Source organism: Malaclemys terrapin, chromosome 8 (assembly GCF_027887155.1).
Source record: "Malaclemys terrapin pileata isolate rMalTer1 chromosome 8, rMalTer1.hap1, whole genome shotgun sequence".
Taxonomy (NCBI): Eukaryota; Metazoa; Chordata; order Testudines; family Emydidae; genus Malaclemys; species Malaclemys terrapin.
The window spans coordinates 103,412,830-103,437,599 of record NC_071512.1 but is presented as its reverse complement, the minus strand read 5'-3'; the positions used below and the strand labels follow the sequence as shown (position 1 = coordinate 103,437,599).

General features: G+C 42.2%; 2 protein-coding genes across 4 annotated transcripts in view; both read right to left on the bottom strand.

Moving 5' to 3' along the window:
- Positions 1-24,770, bottom strand: part of TRABD2B (TraB domain containing 2B) — a 399,542-nt gene that overhangs the window by 290,048 nt on the left and 84,724 nt on the right. The gene's annotated exons all lie outside the window — the stretch shown is intronic.
- Positions 11,781-12,516, bottom strand: LOC128841863 (diablo IAP-binding mitochondrial protein-like). Its single transcript, XM_054037356.1, has 2 exons — positions 12,365-12,516; positions 11,781-12,273 (listed from the first exon to the last, which is right to left on the bottom strand). The coding sequence occupies exons 1-2, from the start codon at positions 12,514-12,516 to the stop codon at positions 11,781-11,783; spliced, it is 645 nt and encodes a 214-aa protein (XP_053893331.1).

Here is a 24,770-nt window from a genome sequence, read left to right as displayed (position 1 = left end):
GAAATCACCGGAAAGCCTCTCGTACTTCAGTGAGCTTTAGATGAGACTCTATATACATAGTCTATTGTATCAAGAGCAGGGGGTTGGACTAGATGACCTCTTGAGGTCCCTTCCAACTCTGATATTCTATGATTCTATGATATTGCAGTTGTTTTTGTTATTAATGATGATGATTATTGGTCTCTATGCATGCCATGTGTGCTATAACAATAAGAAAAGAGGAGAGCATTAACAAAATTAAATCTTAATTAAATCTTTGTCTAAGTAGCATGTCCTAAATTTCTGGTCATCTGCAAAACAGCTGGTCCACATGCTCTCACTCTCATTAAAAGATTTTTTAGAGTGTAATTTGGATGACAGTCCATGAATTATTCACTGCCTATTGCTGCAAATTCATCTATTTTTGCTTTTCCTTCCCCTCAACCCTCCCTCTATCCCTGGGATTATTTAATAAGGACAGCAGAAGAGCCAGATGTTTCTGTTGTAAGGGCAAGCACAGTACCTGTGGGTCATGGGAGGTGAGTTATTAAATGTAAATTGCCTATTATTTAAAACTTTCCAGAGCTTGGCATTTTTCATATCAAAATCCCACAGAGCCCTAAAATGACGTTGTTAGTTTTCACCATAATAAAATTTCTAACAATGTATTAACTTATCAAATACATTTCAGTAATAAAGCTCCTAATCCTAACTGAGAGGAGACCCTTTTTTGCTAGCGATTTTGTTTTCCATGTAATTTCATAGCATCAGGATGTCCTGCCACAGTTCTGGAAAGAAAGCCAAGCATTCCAAGGGATATAGGTTTTTCGAAGCATGTCTTAGCCCTGTTGCTTGCCAGTTACAGAAAGAGCAACTTGATTCCCAGCCATTAAAAAAAAATAAATTCAATTCAATTCAATTAAAAAAAGAGCCACGCTTTCTCCCCCTCCTCCATCCTTCAGACTGGAAGAACTTTGTCAGAACAGCACATGAATAGAATAGCAAAAACACATGCATCTTTTATATAGCAAAGACGAATCAAGTGCAGATTCACGGCAGAGATTGCTAAATGGCTCGGACCTTCACCTGCATAGCTGGCCACCTAGCAGACACTATGAATGTTTTACTTTCTACTCTGCTTTGGGCAGATAATAGAGTCGCTATTTATATTTTCACGGTGTGTGCTGCAAGGGGTGTATTTAGGGTGAAATTTACCCAGAGGCAGAAGGCCTAAGGAAGGTTTTCCACATCACTGAAGCTTTGTATTGTTCTTCCATGGATCTCAGATACAGGGATCACATAAGAAGTCTTCATACCCTGGCACACCATACAGGTGCACCATACCAGCCACAAAATAAACTTTTGCAGAGCGGGAGCCATTGGAAGTGGGCTGGCGAAGGAAGCTACTGGATTTGGACTTATATGGATCCAGTAGCATTGGGTCAGTGACTGGGGTGCGCCACATAATCTGCCATCTCTTTGAGCGAAATAGATTTCACAGCCCCGGTCCTCACTGATTTCATGACCAGAACTCAGTTCTCCCATAAATCAATAAGACATCACTAAGTGCCTACAGAGGCAATTAGAGTATGATCCAGCAGCCATTTAAGACAATAAAAAGACTTCCATGGACTCTGATGGACATTGGATCAGGCCTTTTTAGCACATATTTGAAGGGTGCAGGCAAGAGGCTGAGTGACGTCTGCTACCAAAGAAGTGCAATTGTAACACTTAAATGAACTGCCCAAATGTTTTTGCTTTTGTGCAATGGGGAAATATACAGTGGACAAGATACAGGTGTGGTTTACACATGTGAAGCTCCATTGACTTCAGAGTGATGATGATTTACACCAACTGAGGATTGGATCCACTGTGTGAAAAATAATATGCAAAAGAGTAGAGCTGGTCAATTATTACAAACACAAATGTATTCCCACCCCATTTTGTTCACTACTGGTGAACATTCATGTGAAAGGACTTTTGTTCTCAGCAATGTTTCAGAATGGCTGTTTTTCTTCCCAACACCTATTTGTTCCCAAAGTCACCCAGTTGGGGAGCAAAGTCAACATCATGTGATTTAGACCACCAATCACAAATCAATATACAGGGAAAAGTCATCAATAAGAGTTTATGAAGAAACCATAGGCTAGAATGAGTTCATATAAGTTGGTCTGGGAACGGTTACAAACAGCAAATATTCTTGTGCATTTGTGAATAGGAAAAAAAGTCTAAAGGTATTAAATAATTTTGTAATGAATAATACAACCAGATCAAGAAAATATTTAAATCTGTACTTTCACTAGGCAGTATAAGCATGGATATTTCATCACATACAGCCATTTAGAAAGCAGACACTGAAAGCCACTTCATAATTTGCAATACAGCAGAAAGGAGTTGGTCCAAATAAAACACTTTCTTGTACCAGAAATGGTATTTATTAAAAATTGGAATTTGGATAGAGCCTATTTATAGATAATTTATATTAGTTACATATTTCCTACACATACACACGTAAAATATGATCAAATACAAATAAAATAAAATAAAACCCACCCACAGTTCTATGGAGTAAATTTACAAATGAAGTATTTCCTTTTTACAGGCACATCCTCAGATATTTGAGGATTTTGTTAAACTTAAGTCTAACTACCATTTATGGACAAGACAAGCTTTGAAGAACAATCGCCTACCAGTAATCTTCAAAACGTTCTGCAATTAGGTGTCAAGGCACAAATAATTCTCTTTAGACAGCGGTACTGGAACAATTTCTATAGTGGGGGTGCTGGGAGCCATTGAACCAAACTGTAAATCTTGTATTTAATGGAATCCACTTCAAGACAGGGGGTGTGGCAGCACCCCTAATTCCAGCACCTATGCTTTAGGATTTACCATGTCATGATGGTGACCTGAACTAGATTTGAATAATGAAGGAAAAAAATGATGGCCTGGTGAAGAAGCCGCCGGGTACGTCTACACGATAAATCGATCCCCGATCGCTCTGCCGTCGACTCCTGTACCCCACCACGGCGAGAGGCAGAAGCGGAGTACAGCAAAATTGCAAGCTTTTTTGAGGAGTGTCTGTCTTTTTGTTCTGTGTTTGTACAGCGCCTAGCACAATGGGGACATCCTCCATGACTGGAGCTGCAAGATGCAACCATCATGCAAAGGAGAAATAATCAGAGTCAAATATTCAGTAATAATTCACACATCTGCATGTAATTAGCTTTTAGCCAGGCCACTAAATACAGAGTGAAATTATCACTGAAATGGCCGCCAGAATTGCCCCCCGAAGGCAACTTTTATCAATGTCTTGTCCTTTATTCTCAAGAAAATATTCCTTAGCGCTCAACCCCTCTTGAAATCAATGGGAGTTCTTGCACTGACCTTACTGAGAGTTGGATCAGGTAAACTTGGCAGAGAAATTATTTTGAGCACAGAAAATAAGTTTTGGAAGAACCCAGCTTGTTTTCTTAAAAGAAAAAACTGCCGTGCACGGGGCAGGAAATAGCGCACTCACGGGTGGTTTCCTCCTCACCAGAAGTTTATACACTGCAGCTGAGACAACACAGTGCAAAGACTTAAGTTGGAGTTGCACAAAAAGGATTCCCACAGCAGTGGGGCTGGGTTTGGATCCCAGTAAGGGATGGTCTTTTGAGATATGTACATATTGAAGTATTTGATGCCATTCCTCGTGGGGTGGAGTTATTTTTCCTAACAGGAGGTATCGCCCACCTTCCATTCCAAACAGCGATCAGTCAGCTTTTCAGTAGGCAGTTTTCTATATTTTCATTTACCGTGGTTCCCCTACAGAAAACAGGCCCAAAGACATTGATGGATAGCCCCAACCCTGAAGGCCATTTCAGTATAAGCTGTTGCTGCCTCATGGAACCACGACTGCTTGTCCATGAAGTCAAACACAGATTCAAAGACTGATCCGTTCTGGAATTTGTGCCTGACATGGTGTGCATTAAGTTATGCAAACATGCTAATTGGCAACATAAAATAAAGCAGCAATCTCTTGCCCTTCCAATAATGTTTCCTTTGGGGCTCAGCAGGGAAATGCCGCTAACATGAATGTTTTGTTAATGTTAGCGACAGTGACTGTAAACTATACTGGAAAAAAATGTCATGGATATTTCAAAAGAAGCTCATATAATTTTATAATTTTATACTCCCCGATAAGCCAGACATATCTGAGGGAATAGAAACCCTTTGCATGGCTTGTTCGGTGGCATTATGGAGTTTAGATGCAACTGTTTTACTATTTATCTCTTGCAAAGGTCTGGCGTGTGGCGGTGGTGTTAGTGATTTGTATTACAGAAGTGCCATAGGAGTACTTGTGGCCCCTTAGAGACTAACAAATTTATTTGAGCATAAGCTTTCGTAGGCTACATCCCATTTCTTCGGATGCATAGAATGGAACATCTATTGAGGAGATATATATACACACACATACAGAGAGCATGAACAGGTGGGAGTTGTCTTACCAACTCTGAGAGGCCAATTAAGTAAGAGAAAAAAAACAGACTAATACGGCTGCTACTCTGAAAACAGTGTCATAGATCCCCACCCAGTGGGACACCATCACTCTATAGACACTGTAGAAACCCCTAGATATAGACACTGCCTGTCCTGAAGAACGTACAATTTAAATGCAGAGAGTGGGAGAAAGGAAGCATTTCTGTTAGCTCCATTTTACAAAACAGACACCCAGTGAATGATTTGCCCACTGGGAGTCTGTGGCAGATCTGGGAATGGAACCTGGAGCTCGAGTCCCAGTCAAGGACTTCACCTAATGGGTCATCCTTCCTGCTGTATTAGTGCAGTCATGGTATACAGGACCATGCCCATGTATGTTAGAACAGAACTTGTCCCTAAGGCCAACCGACACATCTTGCACTGTTATAGCCCTCATGCAAGGTCTGATCCAAACTGGCCTGTGTGGCTTAGAAGAGATAGCAGAGCGTTTTTATGCACTGAAACAAGAACACCTAAGGCCACGCAGGTGTAGCTGTAACAGGATGTACATTTCCGCACAGTGGACAGACCCCCTGACCCCATTCCCTGTCCTCACTCACTGGGCCTCTCATCACATGGCATAGGAAAACTCATTGACATGCCAGGATATCCTCAACCCTGGCCCCATTCCAGCTACATACAATCCCTTGCAACCCACCTCAGCTAATCTCCCTGTCACAAAGAGCTTTCCTGACCTCATCCAACCTGCCCTCCCTTCCCTCAACCAGATTAACCGCTCAGCCTCTTTCTGACAACACTCAGCTGTTCCATAGTAACAGAGTGGTCAAAACCAAAAGGTCTGTTGTGCCCTAACAATCAAACCTCCTTTCTCCCATAATCACAGCCCAGCGCGCTAAAATTGCACAACAGAATGGATGGATGAAAGGTCTTTCTTTCCTTTCCCTTTCCAGGACAGCAGAGTATCCCCTTGGTGGTATGAGGGTGATACTGCAATGGCGCATCAGCTGTCCAGTCTGGAAAGTTCTTCATGAGTTGTGATAGGCATTCATTCACCCATCCATTCCCACCATGTTTTGTATCATTCCTAGACCCACTGCCCTATCAGGAATGCAGATGGATGCCTACTGCAGAAAAGGATCTGGGTATTATAGTGAATCACAAACTAAATATGAGTCAATACCGTAATACCGTTGCAAAAACCCAAACCTCATTATGGGATGTATTAGCAGGAGTGTTGTAAGCAAGACACGAGAAGTAATTCTTCCACTCTACTCAGCACAACTAAGGCCTCAGCTGGACTACTGTGTCCAGTTCTGGGCACTACAGTTTGGGAAAGATGTGGACAAATTGGAGAAAGTTCAGAGAAGATCAACAAAAATAATTAAAGGTCTAGAAAACATGACTGACGAGGAAAGATTGAAAACATTTGGTTTGTTTAGTCTGGAGAAGAGAAAACTGAGATGAAGACTGTTATCATGTCCCAAGTATGCAAAAGGTTGTTATAAAAAAGAGGGTGATAAATTGTTCTCCTTATCCACTGTGGACAGGACAAGATGTAATGGGCTTAAATTGCAGCAGGGAAGATTTAGGTTAAACATTAGGAAAAGCTTCCAAACTATAAGGTGGTTAAGCACTGGAACAAATTACCTAAAGAGGCTGTGGCATCTCCATCATTGGAGGTTTTTAAGAACAAAGTAGAGAAACACCTGTCAGGGATGGTCTACATCAGGGGTCCCCAACGTGGCATCCATGTGTGCCCGCCTACTGGCCGCCGGAAAAGCAGCCGCCGAAATGCTGCCAAGAAGCGGCAACATCAAGAAGTGCTACTGCTGAAATGCCGCCGAATTTCGGCGGCAACGCCTCTTGATGACGCTGTTTCACGGCGGCATTTCGGCGGCGACGCCTCTTGATGTTGCCGCTTCATGAATTTTGGCGGCAACGCCTCTTGATGTTGCTGCTTCACAGCGGCATTTCGGCGGTTGTTTGTCCGGCGGACACAGTCAACGGCGGCTAGTCATCCGGGCGCCCGCCCCACAGAAAAGGTTGGGGACCACCGGTCTAGATAATACTTAGTCCTACTTCAGCACAGGGGACTGGACTAGATGACGTATCGAGGTCCCTTCCAGTCTTATGTTTCTATGATTCTAAGGCTATGCTGTGGTCCTGGGGCAACCAGACTGCTGTCATGGCATAGCTTGTGATCTGCATAGCTAATTATTCAGATGGCTAGAAATCCCCACAACTGCATCTATGCCTGGATACAAATTCCACACTCCCATATACACCTCTCTTGCCAAAAATATCTGCCTTTGCTCCTCTTCCCCTTTAAAACTGGTTGGGTTTGACCAGTTAGCTTTGGTTGAACTTTAGATAATTTAGTTATTTCTCTTGCGTATGCGTGTCTGCGTGAACACAGAAATAAAGTGATGTAAAAGACAGGAAATTCTTTTGGTTTGTGTTCTTGGTGTTCAGCTGGATGTACAAAGTGGGTGAGAAGGAACTTACTCACAGTGGTTTTGAGACTATTGGGAAAAGAGCAAACTTCTTCCTCACCCTGACAGCTGGGAGCAGAAGCCAGGACTACAGTTGGGCAAATAACAGATGTTCCAGGTCACTGGCCATTTTGAAAAAAGTCAAAAAAATTCATTTCAGGTTAAAAAAAAACCATTTTGCTTTCACAAAACTGAAATATTTCATTTGAATGTTGATAATTTTTAAATGTTTTCAATTTGACTAAAGTCAAATTAAAGACAATTTTGGAATGAAACGCCATTTCAAACCAAAATACTGAAATGTTTCATTTTGAAAATTTTGAAATAAAACATTTTTTTTGTTTGATTTGGTTTAGCTTTTTCCCGAAAATGAACAATTCATGAAATTGACCCAAATTTGCGAAACATTTTGGTGTTGCCAAATCTCCACTTTCTACAGAAAAATGTTTCAGATGAATTTTTTCCCAGGTCTCCCCAACGAACAATCCCCTGCTCTGTCTGGCTTTACTCTAGCTTCCATTACACTTCTTTCCACAAAGTGGTCTGATGAGAGGAAAGCTCAAGTGGTCTCCAGTTAAGGCTCAATGGATTATGTTCATTCCCAGCACAAGTTTTTGGCTGATAAATAACAGCTTCATGCACCAGTAGCATACAGCACTTAGCCTGTTTAATCAAAGGCCACTCTCATGCATCAGTTGGCTTTGGGAAATCATGTTTATTCACTGGAGTAGTCTTGAACCATTATGCACATTTATCAGCAAACCACATTTATTTTATGTCACCACTGCAATCACCCAGGCCTTTATAGTCAAGCAAGTGGGAAAAGGAAGATTCTGAAAAATAAGTGCCTCATCTAGAATGAATACAATGAATACAGGGATAGTCCCAGTGACTTTTAAAAGGACTTGTAGGGAAGGAAATGGAGCAGCAGGAGAAACAGAATGAGCATTTTCTAGGGTTGTTGTTATTATTAATTCGTATTGTAGTAATGCCTAAATACCCTGACAAAGATCAAGGCCCCATTGTGCTCAGTTTTGTAAGAAATGGTCCCAGTGCTGATGAGCTTACAGTCTAAATATACAAGAGAAAGAAAGGAAGTATTATTACCCTCAATTTACAGGTGGGATTTCAGATAAAGAGGAATTAAGTGACGTGGCCAAGGTCACACAGGAAGTCTGTGACAAAGCCATGAACTGAACCCATAGCTCGTGAGTTCTAGACTAAGGCCCTAAATACAAGACTATCCTTCTCATTCCTGTATACTCATTCTGACTCCAGGCTTTGGGCTTGCTATACATGCACATTTTCAAAAGCATCCATACATTTTGAGGCCCAACTTGAGACATTTTAGATTTAAAACGCTCGCTGAAGTTAGAGGAAGCTGTTGGTGTCGAGCACTGCTGAAAATCGTCCCGAAGTATCAAGCTGAGGAATCAAAAATTGAGATACACTTAAATTAGAGAACACTTTGGAAAATATTGGTTGGGACTTCGATGAGCGTTAGGGCTGGTCTACACTTAAATATTAGATCTACCTAGCAATGTTGCTCAGAGTTGTGAAAAATGTTGTGCCCTGACTCCATAGTTAGGTCAACCTAGCCCCCAGTGTAGATGCAGCTAAGTCCACAAAAGAATTATCCCATCAACCTAGCTACTGCCTCTCATGTAGGTGGATTACCTACATCATGGAAAATTCCATTTCACAGATGTAGGAAAAGTCTACATGTGCCGTTGTGTTATGGCAGTAGTGTAATCATCCCCTTAGTGTACCTGGTATAAAACAGGCATGAAAATACTTACCTATCTCCAAGGAGTGCTGTGAGATTTACATTAATCTCATATATTAACGTATTAATGTATTAATACATATATTAAAGCATGCTGGGAATCTTTCATGAAAGGGAGGTAAATGTGCATCTAAACCCAATATACTATCACAAAGATACAAAAGTTCTGAACTTGCAAATTTGTGTTTTGAAACAGCAAACTCTGGTGACCACACACCAAAACTAAGTAATGCATGTCAGAAATGAGACATTTGGGATCAGATTGCACTATTCGTTTACATTGAAAGGAGGAAAATTCTTGGTTACTAAATGTGTTTCCACCAGGTGTTTTGATAGATCTGTTTCACTGAGTAAAACTTGTCTGGAACATACTTGTCGGTGGAAGTCTGAATATTAAACGCACCTTCCGCAGAAGGATGAATCAAGGCTAGAGGGTGTCTAAAATTAAATAAAAACCTAAATTTAAGCACGGACTCATAAGACTCTAGAGTATTTTATATTCCGGATATGTATGAAGTCTCATGTTTCCAGTATATTGTGTGTTTTTGTTTGCCAAATTGAAACCTTTGGTTGAACAGCCTGTAAAAATATGCTTATTTTATGCGCTTTATGTGCTGATTGTTAAAAATAGAGGCCCAATATCCATGTGAATTTTTGTACACACACTTGTGCACTAACATTGACGCATTTATTTGCCTACAATGTGTGTGCAAATTGGATATTCATGCATGCTAATAGCTAGCTAGGCATTTGACTAGCCATTTTCATTCACCATTATAGCAATCACGCACACAAAACTAAATGACCATGAATGTGCATTGAAATGTGTGTGCAAGTATAGCTCTGCTTTCTAAAACTCAGGCTCATTGTGCCTGAGTTAAAAAGAGGGGGCTTGAGGGTGGGGGTCCAAAGTTTGTGCACTTACAAAAATTCCATAGGCTGCGGAGCCGAGGGGCCCATGGCCAGACCTTTTTTAAGCAGTGGTCCCATACCAAACCAGATGGCTGCTGCCAGAACAGTGCCGCACATCGCTCCAGCTAGTCACAACCCCACTGACATTTGACCCAGTTGCCTCTCTATACAGATAGGTGGGTGGCCAGGCCAAATTTCAGTCAGAGATTTTGTCACGGGGCTGCAATGCCACTGAAATTTGGCCGAACCACTCTTCTGTTTAGATGGAGGAGCAACTGGGCCAAATAGTGTTACCAGCTGAAACGGAGGGAGTCTATTCCTGTACGCCAGTGTGCAGGAGACTCCGTTGAGAACTGCACTCCTGGGGGCACCAGATCATACACCATGTGGGTATGAAGGAAGGGAGACTTGGAGTCCCTGCAGGAGGAGGGGGGAGCAGGGACCGGAATGTGGTCCCTGCCAGTGGGGGAGGGGGCAAGGAGCAGAATTTTCCTCCCTCCTCTCTCCCCCTTGCCCAAGAAATATCTCCATTGGCACCACTGCTTTGTGGTGGTAGTGGGGTTCTAGACCTGCATCCAGATTTTACTGTTCAAGTCCAGCTCTGTTTATAAATATTTCTGGTGGAGGCACAGAACTTGCCACAGAACTTCATCTCCTCCTCCAACAGCGAAGCTCCAGGACAATAAAACGTATGTCTACCCATCAATACTTGCATGTAGCATTTTGCAAAGCTATCGCAGGGGCAACCATTTACAAAAATCCAGGTATGGTGAACCAGGAGAGAGAACATTTCCATTCCGCAACTGCATAGAGGAGGGACAGCAACGGGATAGTAAAATATTGAGAGAGAGATGTCCCTCCCATGCTTCCCCAAATCATTTGCACCTATGTTATTACAATTCATTCAGTATTTTGACTGATAGCGTCTCACAAAACATGTAGCACTAGGAACCCAGACGGGAAAGCAAAAATATAAATCACTGCATTTTTCCAGGATGGAAATTCTTCATTCAGCTGAAACCATTCTCTGGAAAGCTGTCAGTTTCCTAACATAATAGTTCTTGTTAGCCTAGAATATGCTTCTCCCCAGCCCTTCCCACCCCGCCCCCACCCACTGGCATAATGGACAGCACTGTCTTGTTGGAAGCTTCCACAATTTCTAGTTAACAGGCAAGTCTAGATTCTTCCTAAGCTGACAAGCTTCAAGGAGTCTTACCGCAGCCTTGGCAATGGCAGGATCTATTTTCACTGGATAATTTTTCTAACCACCAGACATCTTCTCTCAATGTTGTAGCTGAAGCTTTTTTTGGCTGAGTGTGGACCAAGAGGGCTTTACAAGAAATTGAAACAGAGCAAACCTTGCAACCGTCCGACACAGGGTGAGCTCTGGTTTCTACTCTGATCCCAAACATTGGTTCAGATCTACAATGTTCAGCATAGCTGGGCAGTTTCTAGTCAGACAGCCCATCCTCCCTTTATCTCACTCAGCTACCTCCTCTCACCCTGCCACTTAGCTCTGGCTACTGGAGATACAGGCCTTCCTCCTCGATCCCGATGGCTCTTTCCCCTTTACCCCATGGGACACCTTGCGCTGTACATTTTTGGGTCCTATGGCCCATCATTACCAGCACCCTCAATCCATTTAAGGCCTTCATGGGGGCAGAATGCATGTTGGGCAGCAAGCCAGGGAAACACACTCCCTAAACTCTAGACCTACTGGGTATTTTTCTCATAATCTCTAGTGAAGCTCCTCGTGAACCATTGGAAATTCCCTAAACACGTGCTAGGGTATTATAGTTACATTGGCCATGGATAAGTAAGTATCTACCTAGACAGTCAGTATGGCATGCTAGGGATTATGGGATGCTATATGGTGTTGGCACAGTACAGCCAAAGACTGAGCTGATGAGTGTGGAAAGGAAGGGAGTGTATCACTCCTTTCTGCTCCCATGGGCTGGTGACTCACCCACCCCAAAGCCACAAGACAAGATTTGTCACACACACCAAGGTGTTAGCAGTGCAACCTAGGGATCGGAGCAGGAGTCTGACCTAGTGGTCAAAGCAAAAATTGAAGGGTGGAGCCAGAGGTGTGGTCAGGAGACAAGCCAGTGGTTGGAGCTCGGAGTTTGGAATCAGGAGTTCAGAGGCAGGCAGTTAGTGAGTTCTTCTGTCTGAGGTTCCACTAACGTGGTCTCTGCTTTCCGTGATAGCTGTCCTGCCTCTTGTACCTGTGTTTTCACCGGCTGGATGTGATTGCAAGCGGTCACTGAAGCTTGATGTGCACCGGATCGATATGCAGCTTCCGCTGCCATCTCTGAAAGACGTAAAGAAGTCATCCAACTGGATTCTAATTTCAGGAATTCTTGCTGCTTTGGAGTCAGCACAACTCTTGCACCTATGATCACCTGCCATACTGCATCCTCCTCTTTGGAATTCATTTTCCCAAGAAGATCTGTATACTGCTGGTAGAAACACACCAGTGTGTGATCCGCCTTTGTATACTCTGTTAGTGCTTCAATTAATACATACGTTTTTTGAGAGAGAAGAGTACAAGTACCATCTGTTACCAGCAAAACTGCCTTTCTAATCAAGGCTTCATGGCTGAGAGAAGTGGGCTCATGTTTTCCAATCGTTCCATTCTCTTCTACTCAGATCCTCTAATGGCTTCTCTGAAGGACCCACATTTCAGGAAGTAGTTCACCGAAACAGCTTTTCCTGTACAATAGGGACTGCACACAAGGCTACTCCAAAACCCACTTTATTCCATGAGCCACTCAGTCCTGAGAAATAGCATCTCCTAGCATTAGCTAGAACAGGAATATCTTGTCTGAGGAGGGCGCAGCAGCCCCGGAGCCACCAGCCACACATGCACAGCAGACACCATCTCCTTGGGACCAGTGTTGGAGTAAAGCAGGCAAGGAGGTGGAGCAAGGCCTGGACAAGATGCAGGTCTGGGGCAGCTGCATGTGTGGAATGCATTGTGCAGCCACTGTGCTGCTGTGGCTCCAGGGCTTGAATGGTGATCTGTTGGCTCTTCGGACCAATCAGGGAGGACAGTCACTAAGTGCGGGTCTATTGGGCCCAGCCCAGGACATTGGCTTGCTAGGCAACCATGCCCAGAGGCAGCTGAGTTGCTGACAAGATTAGCCAATAGCACATTCTGATAACCCTGGGGCAGGAATCTCCAGTCACCAAATGGGGATGAGAATAGAAACCAAGCAATCACCCTCAAGCCCTTGGAAAAAATAAAGGTTGCCTGGACTCTTTGCGAGCAGATTGGTTGGTTGGTTGGTTGGGAGTGGTGAGGGAAGGGTACGTGAGTGCCCTAGGATGGGAAGTGGATACAAGGTTCCTCCTTGAATATTAAAATTTACAAGAGACAGCCCTGCCAGCAGACTTCGAACAGTCAGTCCAGCACCTGCCCCGCAAACATACCTTGTAGGTTCTTGATCGCGCATCTGTATTGCAAAAACAATTTGGCACAATGCTTAGCCCTTTGCTCCAGCACTACAGCTGGAAAGAAAGTGGTTTTCCCATCCTTCAAGTGTTTGAGATTTTTAGTTTTTTCCTGTCCCAAACTGGAACAAACATTTGAAATCTCCCAAATTGTCATGAACCAATAATTTAAAAATAAATAAATAAAAAAATCAGACCTGGTTAATCAGAACGTTGTGTTTTGATAATTTTGAAAATATTTCACTTTGATTTTGACTTTTTTTCTAACCTTTGTTGTTGCTGTTAGTAGAAATAAACTAAAATTTCAAACTGAAAAGGGTGTTTTGAACCAGAAAACAAACCTTTTCATTTTGAAAATGTCAAAATGTTCCATTTTGACAATTTGTAACCATTGTTGTCCTTTTTTTTTTCTTCAAACCAGGCGATGCATCCAAGCAGATCCTTTCCCACAAACAGTTTGTGTTTCAGTTGATCAGTATTTTCTCAAGTAAAAAATGTTTAGTTGGAAAAGTCCAGACCAGTTCTGTCCGGCACAATAAGAAATCAGAGTTCTTGAGGCAATGATAAGAATATGTATGTTGCACTTTTCATCCACAAAATATTATAGTGCTCCTGTGAGATAGGCAATTTTTTAATTCATTTTACAGATGGGTTAGTGGAGACTCACCTAGATTGATCTGAGACCTATTCAGTAGCAGAGCCAAGACTAGAAAGTAAGAGTTGCCTGCTCGAACTGCTTAGATGCACTCCTTCCCAAGACACGATTAAGCTGCAGTTTAAGACCACAGAATTAGGGTTGCTCTAATGCATTTCAAACATTTAATAACAAATATTGTCATTAATTACACCTGCTATCCCATAGCAAGGCATGTAAGCCAAAACTAAAATGCAGAATGAAGAGGACAATCTACTTGCCACTCACAGGGAACTGCAGCTGGATTTCCTATGTGACAGTACTGTATACTTTACTGTGGAGTGAATGCTCTCTAGTGGTTAGAGCAGGGGATTGGGAAATTGGGATTCCTGGGTTTTGCTACCTGACTCTCACACTGACAGTGGACAAGTTCCCTCAGTGCCTCAGTTTCCCTATAGATGAATGGGTACAATAATACCTATTTTACATGGAGGCTGGATTAGTTAATGCTTTTTTTTGTTTGTTTGTTTGTTTGTTTTGGCAGTTGTGCTCTCGGAGGTTGTTTTTTGTGTTTGTTTTTGTTTTTTGCTCGGGGCGACTAGAGTATTTAGAAGAAAGGTCCTATATGTCAAGGCAATGAATTATTGCTGAATTTAATTTTGTGAATGTGAAAGAACAGTTGATGGAAAAAGGAGAAAACATTGGAATACACTTGCCAGACCGTCTCTCTCTTTATTTTAACCCACAGACTGCTCCTCAAGTTGATTGCTGCTTATCTTTACCTAGGGCACCCCGGATTTTTATATGATTAAAATTTCTTTGACAATTGCTGAGGATTTACAATGTGAAATGTTTCAGTTTTCCTTATATTATGTCTTGGCATCAAAGAATCCGCACTCGGGTCCTAAGTACTGGATAAAGATGATTTCTAAGGGGAGACAAATGAATCAAGACCCTGACACCCATCCTTTTTTCATATACATCTGGTTATTATTGAACTGAGGCTTTCATGTTTTAATGATAAATTGTCTTTTCCCGCTGTAACAATGTCCCCAGACGGCCTGTCTAGGCTGAAATGTCTTCTAAGAGCATCTGCTTTTGATCTATGGGGATTTTAAATCTTTGGATCTAATCTCAACCCTGACTGACTTGAAAGCCGATTTCCACAAAAGTAGAGTGTTAAAACTTGTAGAAACCCCTTAGAAGGGATCATTTGAAATTATTTAAGAGACTATGTTGACAATTATATTCAATATGTCTTTATGATCATTTTTCTGCTAATATATATAATATAGTCTTATATTTTACATCTGTCTCCAATATTAGAAAGAAAGAGAGAGAGAGAGAGTGAGAGAGAAAGAGAGAGAGAGATTTCTTGCAACAAATGCTATAGTGGTATTTCAATGTAATCTGCATATGTTGTGGCTTAATACTCTAATAAAGGAGGCCTGGAAGCTTTCCAGAGCACAATATTTATGCCCTGTGTATCAATTAAGATAATTGCCAATTAAATGATATTTCAATTAAAGTAAAGTGACTTATAAAAGATTCCTGCTTGCTATTAACTTGTTTATGTGTGCAAATTGGAAGTGAAGTTATATGGGATTTTCTTTAGATGCTCAATGTGGTTCACATCCAGTATATAACCAACACCATCACCTTGGGCTCACCAGTCCATTATTAAGGCCTGGTTTACCTGGAGGAGGGTGGGGGAGTCCAATCTAAGTTATGCAACTTCAGCTATGTGAATAACGTAGCTGAAGTCGACGTACTTAGATCAACTTACTGCAGTGTCTTCACTGCGGTAAGTCGAAGGCTGACGCTCTCCCGTCGACTCCACCTGCGCCTCTTGCCCTGATGGAGTACCGGAGTTGACAGGAGAGCACTCGGCAGTCAACTTATCGCGTCTAGACTAGACACGATATATCGACCCCCGCTGCATCGATCGCTGCCTGTCGATCGAGAGTGTAATGTAGACGTGCCGTAATCTGCAGCTCAGTGGGGTTTCTAAGGACTGAGAAGGTATACTGAGCTCAGTCAAGAGGAATCACTCGCTTTGCTATTAGTAGAACAATATGTGGAACAGATAGGCCAGACTCCCCTCGCAGCATAAATGGGAATAGAAGTTGGCCAATATGTGTGTGGGATTTCTGTGGCTAAAAAGGAAAACCATACTGGTCAAATGAAAGAGAACCTGGAAATCCTACAACATATGATGAAAATCTTCAATGTGCTAGTTTGTCTACTAAACCCACTGCAATGCACTGCTACATTTTATGTACCGTTTAATGTCAGTGATAGAGACATCTTGAAGGGTTCAGAGTTTAGATTTGGGTTGGATAAGAATTAAAGGTAGGATAAAGCAGGACATTTTGAGCAGAACATCTCTTTCCCACAAACAGTGGTGGTTTGAATATAATGGAACCCAGATTGAAACCACCCCTCTTGGGGTTTGAAAACCCAAGACCCAACAACTAATTTTTTTGAGACAGATTCTCTCACAAGATTTCCAGTGCTCCCAGCTTCTGATTGGACCACAGATACCAGGGATTAGCCCATTCCATGATATTTCAGCCCTGCTGCTCTAATACATGTCCAAACCCAGAAGCAGAAGTCAGAGATGAGGGGGATGTAAAAACTCATTGGTGAAAACAAAAATTAATCAAATATTTCCGAATTGTCAAAAATGGCTTTGGGTTTGGGTCCAAATATGAGAAAACATTAAGAGAGGTGGAATTATTTTCTCTAACCCTCCCTCATTAACAAAATGCTTCAAAACACTGCGAGCCAATACATACTGATGGCTTTCTGAACCTCATAACGAAAACGTACTCAATTATTTGTTTTTAGAATATTATAAAACTTGGCAGGTAGAATAAGTGAGTGGGCTGGAAATGTACAAGAAATCCTAATATGATAGGAGCCTCATTGGTGTTAGGAAATACGTGGTTTAGGGAGATTAGTTTATCATATATTTTCCATCTCTCTTGCATGTTTGTTGTCAAATGATAGGATCCAGTCTGGAAACTGACGTTAACTAACTTCTCCTTAAAATGTGTTTTGCTAAGTAGGTTATTTGCAGAACATTTTAGAAAAAGAAGGAGAACAGTCAAAAAGGGTTCTCTCTTTGATTGTTTTCAGGTGGCATGGATTTCTGAATTTATAAGGGAGTTCCCAGCTTTGATATTATGGCTGAATTCAGAACCCCCTCTTCCGATTGTACAAACTTCCCCTGCCAGAGCTTGCTGTGGGCTGCCAAGTGGTTTGTACCAGGACTGGTCCAGTAAGAGGCACTGAAGGAAGCTCCTCCATGTGAAGAAATTCAAGCTGTCCCTGAAAATGCCCCAAAACAGGCCCATTTCCTGACTAAGCAAAAAGCTAATTTGGGGGTGGGCTTGTCTTGTTTTCACCTCATATATTTTCCCTGAAAATGTTTGCAGGTGGCCAAGTGAAAACTAACAGTTTCATACTGCTCTCCTAACGCAAGCACAGTGCCTCCATCCTGCAATGGGACAAGGACATTCTACTTCATATAACCTGAGAGCAATGACCCAAAGCTACTCCTAGCAGAAACCGGGACTGTTGATAGGAAGTGAGTTCAACTATTTTGCAGCTTTCACCAACCCAGGAGTGAGCCCCAGTGGTGCCTTGCAACCAGGTAAACCATCTCTGAAGCATCTGTGTCCCCATGGGATCATTCTGCTATATTGCATCATAGCATAAGCCACAGTGGATGAGGTCTGTCCCCATATTATATTAGCCACATAAATAGATAGACTAGTGGGGAGAAGAGGGGAAGGAGGAAGACTCCCCTAGCACTGAGGATGAGGCACTCTCCTCCCTAAACAAAACCATGGTGATCAGGGAGGAAGGGCCCCTGGAGAACTGCTTTTGGTGTGGCGGGAGAGGGGATCAAAGTCTTCCTCACTCTACCAGGTATGTTTATATCATGCTTTGAAGCAATCCCTGCCATACAGTCAGACTGCAGCCATCTTTCATGCCCATGGCCTTATCTGGAATAGTCCCCCCAGTCAGAGTGGAGAACGAGCAATTGGACCAAGCCTAGGGCGTGGTGGGTGGTGTGCCGGACGCATTTGCATTGGCTTGTCCTCCTCCAAGAATCTCTACAGGTCAACACACAGCAAGCATCCACTGCCTTCTGCATCTGGCCCAGCAGGGATATTTTCTGTTGGAATGGGTCAGAGTCAGCGTGCAAACATTTAATCCACTGAAGTGAGAGAGCAAGCCAGCCAGCTATCCCTGATGGCATTTACCCCGGTACACTCCAGTATCCCTGTGTAGATTCCCCGACTCTTCTGTTGAGTGCAGTTACACATTGAGCTGCTAATGCACACTGATTTCTTCTTAAGCTTGAAAGCACAAGAGGTTAAACAGATTTTGATATAAGAGCCTACAAGGAACACTCTATTTAAAAAGACTATGCATCACTGGCTGCAACTGAAAGGATGATGAGTGGTAGGAGGAGATGAAAGGTGGTTCAGACATGGGTATGATGACAACAGTAAAGGGAAATTAAATACACTGCAGGGAAATGAAAGTCATAATCATCTTGGGTTTGCAGCGCATGAACAGTGAAAGGCTTATGTGATGAAACAGCAGGTAGAAGTGCCCTGAGACTCAAGTTTTAGGGCCCCAAGGGTTTCAATTTGACATTCAAGCCTTTTAAAGTTTTACGACGGCATCCAGGAACTCCTCCCGCTCAGCCCCCTCCGCCATGTGCTGTGCTTTTTGATTTACACGCCCTACTGAATGTACAATGAATTCCAGGAAATCATTCAGAAACTGTGGTAGGGTCATAATTAAAAAAAACTTCAGTGCAGTTTTAAATCTCTGCTAATGCCCGGTCTAAATGCAAAGGGGCAAGAACATCAGCTGGGGTAAATCGGCATAGCTCGACTGAAGTCAAGAGTGCTTGGCTAATTTACGTCACCTGGCAGAGTGTGATATTCCCATTTAAAACAGACACCCGGTGTCGTGCATGGGGGCAGACATTTAAATTCAGCCAAACCTTGCTAATTCACACATTGCTAATCCACAAACCTGAGCATCGCCTCTCGCAAAATATGGCGCAGTGATTTGTCTCCACTTCCCAGTAAATATTCAAGAGCAGACAGCTGTAGCAAGGTCTCACATTGCTAAGTTAAATCCTGAAGTTCATTCTCGGGCAAAATCCCTATTGATACATCGGCAAAGACTTTCCTGTTAAAAGCTGCCCAAAGAGAGCTATTTGCAGTGCATAACAACTCCTCTACTGAACCAACAGATCCCATACTTATGTACCAATCGATGGCCTTATGTTAACTATCTATCTATTTACTAATGCTGCTTTTATTAGCTAGACTTCTTGTAACATCTCCCAGTCTTTAGTAGTTCTTTACAAATGACTAAAAAGTCTCTTCCCTCCGGTCCCCCACTTAGAACATAAGAACGGCCATACTGGGTCAGATCAATGGTCCATCTAGCCAAGTATCCTGTCTTCTGACAATGGCCAATGCCAGGTGCTTCAGAGAGAATGAACTTCCCTTATTGTATCACTCAGAAAATAGAATATGTTAACATTTTCAAAAGTGGTTGATGTGGTCAACTTGAGAAACTTAACGTGTCTCAAACTGGGCACCCAAAGTCAGTAGCCGATTTTGAAAATATTGGTCCCAGGCTTAAAAAAATAATAAAAAATGGTATGTCAAGATCCTGTTCATCAAGAAAAAAATTAAGGATGCACACAGGGCAGGTGGGTGCCAAATTCCTATTGAATGTGATGACATTTGTATGTCTAGGGAAGTTGGCACTGATCTATAATTAAATCCTGATCATCATGGTCCTACAGCAGTTGTGATCAGGGTCAGAAAATCTGCATTTGGGGGAACAAGGAAGAAATATTTTTGTGGGGGCAGGGAATTTTTTGAAAAATGGGGTTATTTGAAATCGTCAAAGAGATGAATGAGAAGGCAGAGTCTAAGTGCAGTGGTCAACGGTGTATGATAAATTACCCCATGTCTCTAAAATTGATCGCAGAGTTCCACCACTGATTACATGGGTATCACCTAACTTTACCTCTTCACACTGAAATTTCCCATGGAGTGTGTCAGCATGGTCAACCTTAAAGCTGGCATTTCCCAACTTTTGAGTGCTTGACATTGCAACCTTAACATTCTTTTAATGCAGGGTTTTCTTTTTGTTTTGTTCGGTATGTTATATAACATACAGCATGGTCAGTACTGTACAGAACAAATTGCAGACGAGGGTTCTGCCCACAGTCTAAAAGCCCAGTTCCTGCTCATATGGATAGTCATCCTTTAGATGAGTAATCTCACTACTTGCAATAGCCTTTGTGGTTGCTAAATCCCCCACTCCCGTGAACAGTTCTGCAGTATGCATGGGATTAGCAGTCTCTTTGCAGATACATGACATCCTGTCATCAATCAATCCATCAGGGATATCCCTACAATCCATCCCTGCCAGCTCTCCTGCCTCTTCAGTTCAACACTCCCATGAAAGATCAGATTTGCCCTTAGTAACATGTTCATTAACATAGAATCATAGAATCGTAGGACTGGAAGGGACTTTGAGAGGTCATCTAGTCCAGTCCCCTGTGCTGAATCAGGAGTAAGTATTATCTAGACCATCCCTGACAGGTGTTTGTCTAATCTGCTCTTAAAAATCTCCAATGATGGAAATTCCACAACCTCCCTGGGCAATTTATTTCAGTGCTTAACCAACCTGACAGGAAATTTTTCCTAATGTCCAACCTAAATCACCCTTGCTGCAATTTAAGCCCATTGCTTCTTGTCCTATCCTCAGAAGTTAAGGAGAATATTTTTTCTCCCTTCTTCTTGTAACACCCTTTTATGTACTTGAAGACTGTTATCATGTCCCCTCTCAGTCTTCTCTCCTCCAGACTAAACAAACCCAATTTTTTTCAATCTTTCCTCATAGGTCTTGTTTTCTAGACCCTTAATCATTTTTGTTGCTCTTCTCTGGGATTCCTCAAGTTTGTCCACATCTTTCCTGAAATGTAGAGCCCAGAACTGGACACAATACTCCAGTTGAGGCCTAATCAGCACGGAGTAGAGTAGAAGAATTTGTGCTTGTGTCTCGCTTACAACACTCCTGCTGATACATCCCAGAATGTTTGTTTTTTTGCAACAGCGTTACACTGTTGACTCATATTTAGCTTGTGATCCACTATGACTCCAGGTCCCGTTCTGCAATACTCCTTCCTAGGCAGTCATTTCCCATTTTATATGTGTGCAACTGTTTGTTCCTCCCTAAGTGGAGTACTTTGCATTTGTTCTTATTGAATTTCATCCTATTTGCTTCAGACCATTTTTCCCGTTTGTCCAGATCATTTTGAATGTTAATCCTATCCTCCAAAGCACTTGCAACCACTCCTAGCTTGGTATCAGCCATAAACTTTATAAGTGTACTCTCTTTGCCATTATCTAAATCATTGATGAATATTTTGAACAGAACTGGACCCAGAACTGATCCCTGGTCCCCACTCAATATGCCCTTCCAGCTTGACTGTGAACCAATGATAACTACTCTTTAGGAACAGTTTTCCAACCACTTATGCACCCACCTTATAGTAGCTCCATCTAGATTGTATTTCTCTACTTTGTTTATGAGATGGTCATGCAACACAGTATCAAAAGCCTTACTAAGATCAAAATATACTACATCTACCACTTCCCCCCATCCACAAGGCTTGTTACCCTGTCAAGGAAAACTATTAGGTTGGTTTGACACAATTTGTTCTTGACAAATCCATGCTGATTGTAACTTATCACCTTGTTATCTTTAGGTGTCTGCAAATTGATTGCTTGATTATTTGCTCCATTCTCTTTAGAATAATCATAGAATCATAGACATGTAGGGCTGTAAAGGACATTGAGAGGTCAAGTCTAGCCCCTGTGCTGAAGCTGGACCAAACTATCCCTGGCAGGTGTTTGTCCAACCTATTCTTAAAAACCTCCAATGACAGAGATTCCACAACCTCCCTTGGAAGTCTATTCCAGAGTTTAACCACCATTATCTAACCTCAATAGCTAACCTCAATCTTCCTTGCTGAAGATTAATTGCACTACTTTTCGTCCTTCCTTCAGTGGACACGGAGAACAATTGTCCCCCATCCTCTTTATATCAGCCCTTAACATATTTGAAGACTATCAGATCCTCTCTCAGTCTTCTTTTCTCAAGACTAAACATGCCCAGGTTTTTTTAACCTTTCTTCCTAGGTCAGGTTATCTAAACCTTTTATCATTTTTGTTGTGCTCTCTGGACTCCAGTTTGTCCACATCTTTCCTAAAGTATGATGAGCACAATTGGACACAGTACCCTAGGTGAGGCCTCACCAGAGCAGAACAATTACTTCACATGTCTAACATATGACACTCCTGTTAATACCTCCTGGAATTATATTATCCTTTTTGGCAACTGCATCACATTGTTGGCTCATATTCAATTTGTGATCCACTGTAACCCACAGACTCTTTTCAATTGTACTACAACCTTGTCAATCATTCCCTAATTTGTACTTGTGCATTTGATTTTTCTCTTTGTTCCCCTTTTTAAAGACAGGTGCTATGTTTGCCCTTTTCCCATCCTCTGGAACCTCACCCATCCTTCACGAGTTCTCAAAGATAATTGCTGATGGTTCCAAGATTGCTTCAGCTAGCTCCTTAAGTACCCTAGGGTGAATTTCATCAGGCCCTGACAACTTGAATACATGCAACTTATCTAAATATTCTTTAACCTGTTATTTCCCTATTGTGATTTGCATTCCTTCTCTCTTGTTGTTAATACTAATTGCATTGACTATCTCAGGGATCGGCAACTTTTGGCCCACGGCCTGCCAGGGTACTTACCGGCCAGGCCGGTTTGTTTATCTGCCGCTTCCGCCGGTTTGGCCGATCACAGCTCCCACTGGTCGCGGTTTGCTGCTCCAGGCCAATGGGGGCTGTGGGAAGCGATGTGGGCCGAGGGATGTGCTGGCCGCCACTTCCCGCAGCTCTCATTGGCCTGGAGCTGCGAACTGCAGCCAGTGGGAGCCACGATCAGCCAAACCTGTGGACGCGGCAGGTAAACAAACCGGCCTGGCCCACCAGGGTGTTTACCCAGGCAGGCCGTAGGCCAACAGTTGCCGATCCCTGGACTATCTGGACACCATTATATCTTTAGTAAAGCCTGAGAAAAATAGGCATTAGAAACATCAGCTTTCTTGATGTCATCAGGTATTAGCTCTCCTTCCCTGCTAAGTAGACTAGAAGACCTGCACTTTTCTTTGTCTTTCTCTTCCTCCTGGTCGATTTATAGAACCCCTTCTTATTGCCATTTGTGTCTCTTGGTAGGTGTAACTCATTTTTTGTGTTAGCTTTTCTGACTTTGACTCCATATGCTTCTGCTATTCTTTTGCACTCCTCCTTAGCAATCCGTCCATGTTTCCACTTTTTGTAGGATTCCTTTCTGATTTCCAGGTCATTAAAGAGCTCCTGACAGATCCGTATTGGCTTCTTGCTATTCTTCCTATCTTTCCTTTGCCTTGGGATAGTTTGCAGTTGTGCCTTTAAGATTGCCTCCTTGAGAACCTGCCAGCTTTCCTGAACTCCTTTAGCCCTTACGTTTTCTTCCCATGGGACCTTACCTACCAGTTCTGTTAAAGTCTGAGTGCATTGATGTCTGCTTTTTGTGAAGTCCGTTTCCTTATTCTGCTCCTCTCACTCCTTCCTTTCCTTAGAATCATAAAATCTATTATTTCGTGATCACTTTCACCCAAATTTCCTTTCACCTTCAGATTTGCTACCAATTCCTCCCTGTTGGTCAGAATCAAGTCTAAAATGGCTGTTGCCCGAGTTACTTCCTCCACATTCTGAAACAAAAAGTTGTCTCCAATACATTCCAAGAATTTATTGGAAATTTTGTGTTTTGCCATATTATTTTTCCAACGGATGTCTGGGTAGTTAAAGTCCCCCATTACAACCAGGGCTTGTGTTTTGGATATTTCTGTTATTTATTCTAGAAATGCCTCATCTACCTTCTCTTCCTGATTTGGTCTATATTAGACCCCCACCATAACATGACCCCTATCTTTTACCCCTTTATTTTTACCCAGAGACTTTCAACTGGTCTGCCTCTCACCTTCTTCTGGATCTCAAAACAAGTGTATATATTTTTGATGTATAATGCAACACCTCCTCCTTTTTTAACTTGATTATACTTGAATAAACTGTACCCCTCTACACCAAAGTTCCAGTCATGAGACATATCCCATCAACTCTCTTTGAGATCAATTAAGTCACAATTTCGGTTATGTACTAATACTTCCAGTTCTTCCTGTTTATCCCACATACTCCTAGCCTTTGTGTATAGACATTTAAGATGTTTGCAGTGTTGTTGTAGCTGTGTTGGTCCCAGGAAATCAGACTGACAAGGTGGGTGAGGTAATATCTTTTATTGGACCATCTTCTGTAGGTCCAAGAAAAATATTTCACCCACCTTGTCTCTCTAATTTAAGATGTTGAGCAGATTCCCCCACTGATTTCCCTTTTGTTGCTCCTCAGACCCAACTATAATTTTCCATGTCGCCCACAATATCTAGATCTCTGTTAAGGTCACCTTTTTTTATGCTTTCCTGTGGGCTTCTGTCATCTGCCCCCTTTGAACCTAGTTTACCAAACACTTAGCCATGGTTCTGTTCTTCAAAGCATGAGCCAAGTCCTCCTTTGGTATTATACACAGCCCTTTCTTGGTGGTATTTTTCTTTTTCATGCACAGCTGATTGCAACATATGGCTAGTTTCTGAAATTAACAAAATATTTCCCTATTTTATTTACGTAATGGTTTGTTTGAGCCGCAGCACACTTAAGCCTAATAAATGACAACTGAGAAGCAGCAGTGAACCCTCCAAATTAAAGAAAACAGCCTCTCTCCCCCCACCAATTTCCATCATTTCATACTGAATGGCTGCTGTGTTGTTTTATTCTGGTTTTCATGATCCTATTTACTCGTGATC

Excerpts from the sequence above, each read along its gene's own strand:
- LOC128841863 (XM_054037356.1), bottom strand. The coding sequence starts at position 12,516 with ATGTGTGGCTGGTGGCTCCGGGGCTGCTGCGCCCTCCTCAGACAAGAT. Across the intron at positions 12,274-12,364 it reads TGTGCAGTCCCTATTGTACA|AAAACATGAGCCCACTTCTC; the intron begins GGAAAAGCTGTT and ends TGGAACGATTGG.